The sequence below is a fragment of the Chaetodon trifascialis genome, chromosome 23, assembly GCF_039877785.1.
Source record: "Chaetodon trifascialis isolate fChaTrf1 chromosome 23, fChaTrf1.hap1, whole genome shotgun sequence".
Taxonomy (NCBI): Eukaryota; Metazoa; Chordata; class Actinopteri; order Chaetodontiformes; family Chaetodontidae; genus Chaetodon; species Chaetodon trifascialis.
Window position 1 is genome coordinate 10,664,178 of NC_092078.1, and position 8,714 is coordinate 10,672,891.

An 8,714-nucleotide genomic window follows, 5' to 3' on the forward strand; every position below is an offset into this window, starting at 1 on the left:
CCATATGGGTTTAGCTGCTACGGCCTTGCTTACGCTCTGTTCTGACCAGTAGCTTATGCTGGCTAATGTTAACTATTAATGTAGCCTCTTGTAGCCATTTTTCTTTTATTCATGACTTGACTGTCCACCTGCAAGATCGTTACCTGTTGAAACTTTTGTATCCTGGTAGATCTGGTCGGGGCTCCGGTTCAGGCATGCAGGTGATGAGAGTGTCAGCCAAGGCTGGGTCACTGGTAATGGCCAGCTGCCACGGTGACTGGTAGGACTTTGGCACAGCTGTAGAGTTGAACTTCTCTGGGGGGATATCTTTCAAAGGACCTCTGTATCCTGGATGGGTTTACAGAAAAGAGAAACAGCAGGGGATTTTTGCTTTTCTTTTAGTGTGCAAAATCTAGTTACTCATACTTTTCAGTGTATTTTCAAAAACCTATTCTGGTGTCAGAGTTGGGTAAATTCCCCACAGTTGGTTGATAATGAAGTGAAACTGAGCCAAATTCAAAACTATTTCTTAAACGGCAACAAGCAAACATGCTGCCCAAACACAGCTCCTTCCCTTGATTTCCAATTGTGTAAAACGATCACAGACCAGTCAGCTGGTCATGAGTAAGCCTGAGTAGGAGTGTATGCAATTTGCTGATGTCTCATCATATGATTTCTGGGTAGCGAATTTTACAAAACTACACTCTTGTTGCCATTTGGAGCTTTAAAGAGCCTATTATTACATGCAATTTAAGCAATCTTTTTTGTAGCATTGATTTCAAGATTTGGGGTGTGTGTTTTTGTGTACCGCCCGTGTTGTGGAGACATAAATCCGTTTACACCGTCACATTGCGGGGTCCCACCTTCTTTAAATACAAGGAAGGTTTTTGGTGTTTTCAGGGCAAAGACTTAGCTTAATGTTAGGGTTAGGGTGAGTCTACAGGAAATGAATGTAAGTGTATGTAATGTCCCCAGAAGTGATGAAAACCTCTCGTGTGTGTGTGTGTGTGTGTGTGTGTGAGAATGTGTGTGAGAAAGAGAGAGAGAGAAAGAGAGAGAGAAGATGAGTGAGGAAAGAGGATTTAGTGGTTCAGTTATAAAAGAGAAAATAGAAAACAAATGAAATATGTTAAAATATTCATAGCATCAAAAAAATCAATACATATCTTTATTGATATGTCACTCACTGCAAAGCACTGTTGTTTTTTTAAGCTCTTTATTCCTTGTTAAAGTTCACAGCAAAGCAAATCAAGAGGCAGCTTCCCTATGTTTCTGTGTGTGTGTGTGTGTGTGTGTGTGTGTGTGTGTGTGTGTGTGTTTACTATATGTGCATGCCTGCATATGTGTCTTCCCACGTACTCTATGTGTGTTGATGGGAGAGACCTATCCAAAGCACTATCCTTCAAACCCAGCGCTTCACTCAGGGGGGCTTGCAAGCTCAGGCATTACATAACACGGGCCGTCGTGTCACGTCCTAACCTCTCACAATGAACAATCCCCCTTCCTGAGTTTATGTTTTGCCCTGAGGAGGAAGCAGGGGAGACCAAACAGACCTGTGGGGAAGTTTACAGATTTTGGGGGGAATCTATTACAAAACATTGGATAAAAGATCGTCTGAGGCCGCGGACGATTGTTCTTGTGGTTGCGCATTTGGCTGACTTGATATTTTTGCGGGAGAGGACGGCCACACAGCCAGCTACTCTGTGTGGAGATGAAAGCGGGAGTCCAAAAAGCCCTGAAAGGACAGAGCGAAAGAGGGGCAGGCTGGCTTTTAGCACATAAAGGGCTTTTCAAGCTTTCTCAAATGTGGCAACGTGAAGAAACACGGTCCTATAACTAAAGGCGCATTTCATATTTTTCTCTGCTTTGTTCTGAAAATTGTACAAAAAAAGCTGAAATGCAAACATACAACAGTGCATTTTTAGAAAGCTTTAACAGCTATCACATCCTCTGGTAAATCGAGACTTGACTAGCTCAAACTTTCCACACTGTCAGCATATTATCTGCCAATTAGAATCCAAAGTGTTCACTGCATGTCATTATAGCTTGGTTAAAACATTTTTCTACCAGTATGGGGGCATGGAACATGATGAGTGTGCTATTTTAGGGAGTCCTTACCATTTGATACCTGATGCACTTTGGCCTGATTTCTGTTACAGCTGGAATGACTTCATTCAGACACTGAAGGGTGGTGTCTGGTCTGAAGCTCCAGAAATAACACCCCACCCCGGTGAGGTCGTACTCATCCCTAAATCAGTATATCGCTTTTGTGTCAACTGGGCAGAACTGAAACAGGAGGGAGGATGTGACTGATGGTATCAGTGGCACGAGAGGCAAACAGGAAACACTTCCCGTGGGTAAAACTCAACAATTCTGTAAAAGATGGTCAAAGCTGATTGTGGACGACGAGGGGTTAGGAAAAAAAAGAGAGGGGGACGAGAGAAAAAGGGGAATGTGGAGGAGCAGACATGAAACAAAGAAGTGGGATGAAGAGAGAAAGGAGGCAGCCGGAGAGAGGAGGAACAAAAACATGTAATCACACTCTGCCCGAGGCCAGCAGATTCCAGGCAAGAAGAAAATGTTTTCCTCCACGATCAAAGCCTGCGTGAGCACAAACAATGAAAAGCAGTTGAATCCTTATCAAAACACGGCACATCCAGTGCTTTTTGGAGAGCACATCCACACAGTCGATCCACCAGGAGTAGGACCGCTTCTCATCAGCTGTACTGTACATTCAGTACATGTTTCAAAAAACTGGACTGGTGGTAGGTGACCTGAGTTTTTACCCTGCCAAAGACAACATTTTCCCTGCATTTGGCAGGTGCTAATTCCATCCCCTGGCATTCCCTGGTCACTGGTGTTACCTACCCGGGGCGATACTGTCTGGATTTGGCACCATTGTTTTATCTGGCGTGTCAGACGGCACTTTAGGTGGTTGGTCGTCACCTGAGTTCTTCTCGCCACTGTGGCTGTCTGTGGCGTTCTCGGTTTGAGAAACCACTGCGTCCTGAAAGACAGATGGAAGAAGTGAATTAATATAAGTCCAATATTCACTCTCCTTTTAGCTCTGTTTTCATCTCCACCAACCTCCGGGTGAAAAACGTGGAAAACTAGCGGCTTTGTTGACCAGCTCGTGGCTAACTTTGTCTGACATTTGATGCAAGGAAAGGGTGGGGTTAGCAAGCACCACCTTTAATTCACAAAAGGACAAGTGTGGACATACTACACTTGCTGAGGAAGATTGGGTGATAAAGCCACAATCTCAGCAACCAACACAGCAGAGAGAAGTCCTGAAAGTGCTCAGAAAAATGAAAAATAGTATCACAGCTATGACAGTAAACGGACCTATGGTGAGGTTTCTATCACATGGCACATTGAACTCTTTTGTTTGAGAGACTGGCAAAAATGATCAATGTTTTTTTAAAGACATATTTAGATGCACTGAATTAAAATGAAAAATCTGATTTGCATGCATCGTGCATCGATTTTCCAACAACTACAAGAGGCAGAAGTGTGTCCACTTTTTCTTTAACATTCGGAAACATTGCGTTGTGGCCTGGAAAGTAATGTACAGAGGCCCGAACATCTAGCTTTCATCCCTCTGAAAGATATTTATGATGATCTGCTCCTAGACTTCCTCAGGAAATGTTGACAACTTGAAAAAAAATCCCTTGGTTGCCCTGAGCAATAAACAAACCAGAAACATGCGAGTCCTTCTCACTTCAAACATGAGGGGAAAAACTTCCCTGGGGAATAATAATTATTTTATTTACGGACTTAGACAAGGGCAGCACACAACTAAATGAAAGAGGCTACAACTAGTGCTGCTAATTAATTCGATATAAAAAAATTAACCCTTATCTTATCTTTAGTTATTATTTATCTTTATCTTGATTCAATTTACCTGAGAGCATCAGAGCATAAATTGCTTTATGTGTGACCAGGTCGGGATGAAGAAACTGCTGCGTTGGCACACTGCCCATCCATACATAAAGGGACATTAATACAGCCACTTATGAGCAGCTGGAAGCACGTCTGTAGCACGAGTCAAACAAACACTTCAACCGCTCAATCTTTGCCACACATTCTTTGTCAGGATGTAAGGTATTGTGCGAATGTTTTTCGTGTGATGGAGGGAAAAGATGTGGTGAAAATGGATGACTTTGCATGATGAAAACACGCTCTGGCAGTGTGACAGTGTTACAATAACCCCTTTATCAAAGTGTGTTTAATGGTTGGCTGTGTGTGTGTGTGTGTGTGTGTGTGTGTGTGTGTGTGTGTGTGTGTGTGTGTGTGTGTGTGTGTGTGTGTGTGTTCAGACTAAGCAAATCAGGATCTTTGGATGTCCTGGAGGTTCAATATTTTTACGATTGGGCAGTGTCAGACTAGCTGTTTTCCCTCTTCTTTCAGTCTTTATGCTAACCTAAGCTAAGATAACCATCTCCTGTTTGCTCTGGCTCCAGATTTCCTATATGACACACTATTTCAATAGAAGTGACTTTATAACATGAGTTTTTTCACAGTGTTTGTCTGTGTGTTCGTTCGTGCATGATTATTCGATCTCAGTCTCTGCTTACATTGAGCTGTTTATTGTTGTCATTCTGGATGCTCTCAAAAGTGTATTTCTCTGAGCGTCTCTGGCGCATTTTGAAGAGGCGGGAGCCTCGGTTTGAGGCAAAAGACAGCTCGTCCAACATGATGTCCTTGGGCACGCTCACTTTCTTCCCAAGATCCATCTCCATATCTGGACACAAGGAGACAAACACAAGACTAAAGAGCCTGCGTGGACAATATAACATGCAAATAATGTCTGACATGACAAATTTATCTTCCTATTTTCTATACTCCCACCGATCAAACCTCATTGAACACAAATTATATTCACACCCTGCTGGAAAAAGCCCTGCACATGGATTGCTGACTTGGTATTCCTGCCAATATGATGAACGAGGAATTATCTTCCCTCGTAATCCACTCATGTCCAGTGCTTGTTTTGTGGTTAGCGCCGCGTGCTAGCTACTGCGTGCTGATCATGGAGATGTCACAGGCCTATATCCAAGTGTGAGACGCATAATTTGCCAGAATATCTCTCAGCTGTCAGTAGCCCTCAGGCCCTCCCGATCCCAGCCGCACAGTTGTCCTCACCCTGAAATAGCGCGCTCAAAGGACAACGACAAAGGGATTAGTTACTTTGGCCCATAAAAGTATTCATTTGCTTATTTATAGTCATAGAAGGGAGGGTTGGCAACTGCTGCAAATGGTGGGCTCATACCGCCTATAAAGTGTGGGCGCGTCCATGTGTGTGTGTGAATGGCAGGGGGAGCCGGTGTTTACAGTGAAATTAATGTCTGAGAATCAAAAGTGTACTTTAAGTTATGGCGCTAAATCCGTGTCTATGTTTATATGTGCGACAAAAAGAGAATGCAGAGGGGTGAAAGGAGCAGGATGTGAGGAGAAGGGGAGAATGTGAGAGGGAAACAGAAGCAAAGGAAGGATGAAATGAGAGAAAGGGAGAAAGTGAGAGGTCGGAGGGATTAGAAAACAAGGAGGTGAAGAGGAAATGATACAGCTACCTTCTTGGCCTTGAACCTCCCTGCAGATTGCTGCCGCCTGCATTTTCCTCTCCCTGGTTGTCATGGTGGAGAACTGTGACATGGCTGCCCCTGGGGAGACAGGGGGTGAGGCAAAAAGTCACAGGAGACAGCGCACATCAGTACAGCCTGTTCACACTTACAACGAGACACAAAAGCAAGACAGCACGGCTGCATGTTGGCTATCGATTGGCCGACGTCAAATATCCTCACTACACCCACCGAAGCAGACAGAATTTATTGGAGCACTGAAAAGGGCAAAGTTTGCACATCCCTTTAAATAACCTTGGGCTGTTAAACGCTAAGCACATGCTCTTCAGACATGGCAACCAGCTGTGTCAGGGGTCTGGGAATCAATATGTTTGAAATTACCCAAGTGGGCTGAAAGGACACAGATAGAGAACATGGTGCTGTCACAGCAAACACGTGAGACAGCGGATGAAACAGCAGCGAGCAGTCAGTGAACACAACACAGACGTTTCATTCCAGTCCAACATACTTTTCCCAAAGTTTCTGGATGGAACAAAGGAGCATTTCATAGCAAAAGCCGAATGTCTTTTCACCATGCAAATCACTTCATCATTTGGAAATCATTGGTTTCAGCTCAGTAGATGAAAGGTTTCACTTTAGCCTCAACAAACCAACATCAGAATCTTGTTATGCATTTTATGTATCTTTTTAATATATTGAGCATGAGAATCTGCGTGTTTGTGTACTTGCTACTGTTAAATCAGAATATTTGCGGCATAAAAAATGTCAAGCTTTAAGACAGAAAGAAGATGCATTTATCAAAAACATATCAACATACCTTCAGGCAAGCTATGAGTGACAGGGAAATGGTGAGCGAACAACTGTAGGTGGTCGTGAAAATCATGCTTGATTCAGAGTGCGAGTGTCATGGAAGAACTAGACAGCACACCTGTGGAGAGCCCTGGTGATGGTTTACCTGTCCTGAAGGACCCTCAGGGGGGGTCTCCTGTTGTGCCTGTCTCCTCGGGGTAGGAAGTCAGAAAGGTGAGAGCTGAGAGGGTCAGACTGGGTGGTGCGACCCGTGTGGGTGCTCGCGCTCCCCGACACTGGGGCTTGTCGTGGGTGGAGGGGGCTGCAGCCTGGCACAACTGACTGAGTGACTGAATGAGTGGGTGGGTGGGTATCAGTTTGTTCTGTTGTCATTGGTATTTAGTTCACAAGCGGAGGGTCGACTAAATTTAGAGCGCTGCCACTACTGCGCTCTTTTCCCTCCATCTATCTCTCTCTCTCTCTCTCTGAGAGTGTTGTTCCACTTGCTCAGGACGGTCTATATGATTTCGATTAAAAAATATAGGCCTATATCCACAGCAACATTATCACAGCGGAACGACCTTGTGATTAAAAGTGTGAGAAAGCTAGTTAGTAAGTGAACAGAAACAGTTAAAAGTGAGGAATAATGGTTGAGACTCAGCTAAAAGTATGCATAGAGAGCTGGAATAGATAGACTTAATGGGTAAACAGTGAAAAAAGGTTAAAAAGTTAATGGATATACATGGTTAAAAGTATAAACAGCTGAAACAAATAGTTGAAAGAATTTGATAAACTGTTGAAATAGCCAACGGTAATGGATAAACAGTTTACTAAAAGTAGAGGATAAACGGTTGAAATCACTCAAAATAATGGATAAATAAATGAAATGGCTAAAAGCAATAGACGGTGGTAGTGGCACAAAGGCAAACAGCCCCAAACATTATTTCATTTGCATAACCATCTATCTATCTATCTATCTATCTATCTATCTATCTATCTATCTATCTATCTATCTATCTATCTATCTATCTATCTATCTATCTATGAAAATCAGTTGAAAGTGTCATATTTGGAACATGCTGAGTACTTGACTTGGTTGGGAATCACTAGTCTTTCTGGCTCACCGAGACAAAGGGCAGTAATCTGTTGCAGTCTTGCAACACTGCAAATACACATGAAATAAAAAAGCATCAAAGGCCTGAAAACCCTCTTAGAAACCCCTGACAAAGCTTTAAAAATGAAAATATAGTTGTGTCAGCTGCAATTTTCCTTATTTGCGCTCCAGAATTGCAATGCACAACCAACAATAAATATACTCAGTGACATCCAGCATTGGGAACATGGCTCCCTCAGGGCCTGCAAACCAATCAGATACTATTTGTTTTAAACATCAACATGTGATACAGGCCTAATAGGATTCATTCACCTTGTAATCCAGTTGCTATGCTTTAATTGACCTTGCCAAATGAAAATGGCCTCCCATATATTTCTTTGCATGGTAAAAGAGGCAAATAAAGGAAGACAAGTTGGGTTTGTAGCACCAAGTGGGGCAGGAAAGCCTAAGGTTGGATGTTAAAAGCAGCAAGTTCATTGGCAAACTCTAATGCCTGGCACAAAGAAAACTATGCCAGGAACCCCATACACTAAATTAAATGTTTTAAAGCTATTTGTGTTGCACTTTTTGATTCACACTCTCATTGCAGCTCCACCCTTTTAATCCTATCCTGCTCTCAAAATCTAAATTAGTCGGGAAATAATTTTCTGTTTATCATCTCCCTCAGTGTCCCTATCTCATTCTCTAATGGTTCAGCTACAGTAGGTACCCACTGTTATTATGTAACTGGTGGTCACCATGGGAACAAGTCCCCACCAACCCCTCCCAACCCCCTCCCCTGGGAACAGTGCGAGAGACAACACATCATACGAAAAGCTTCATGGGATGGTACAGCAAGCAACAAATCGCCCAGAGCCAAGTATTTCATGCTTGGAACGAAGAGCAAAAAGCACAAACACATGGTGCAAGTTGTGAAACAGTGCTATTTGGTTGTATTTATTTTGTAAAATGCTTCATGTGAATCCATATCTGAATTAGTTTGGAACAGAAATTGATTACTGGCATTGTATTGTGGCCATTGTAAGTGTTGTTTGAATGGAAGCAACACAGTGTGATTATCACGGATACACCACAGCACGTCAGGATGCTGAGTGAGTCAGTTGAGACACAACACAATGCTGTGTGATCAATCTTATTTGTGTTTACAAGACTGCTTGGTGGGAATCACATTAGGACGTTCTGTATACTCTGTGGAAATAAACAGCAACCTAGCTTTAGTCTTTGGAGGTGATTACAAGTTGATAACAAAA

General features: G+C 42.9%; 1 protein-coding gene across 1 annotated transcript in view; it reads right to left on the bottom strand.

The window, feature by feature from the left end:
* Positions 1 to 203: 203 nt before the first annotated feature.
* The window catches only part of LOC139351490 (synaptopodin-2), a 28,819-nt gene continuing 20,308 nt past the window's right edge, over positions 204 to 8,714 (bottom strand). The window contains exons 6-8 of the mRNA XM_070993422.1: positions 5,553 to 5,642; positions 2,848 to 2,986; positions 204 to 327 (exon numbers count right to left, since the gene is read on the bottom strand). Coding sequence (XP_070849523.1) covers positions 310 to 327; positions 2,848 to 2,986; positions 5,553 to 5,642 — 247 coding nt within the window. The 3' untranslated portion in view covers positions 204 to 309. The remainder of the gene's footprint in view (positions 328 to 2,847; positions 2,987 to 5,552; positions 5,643 to 8,714) is intronic.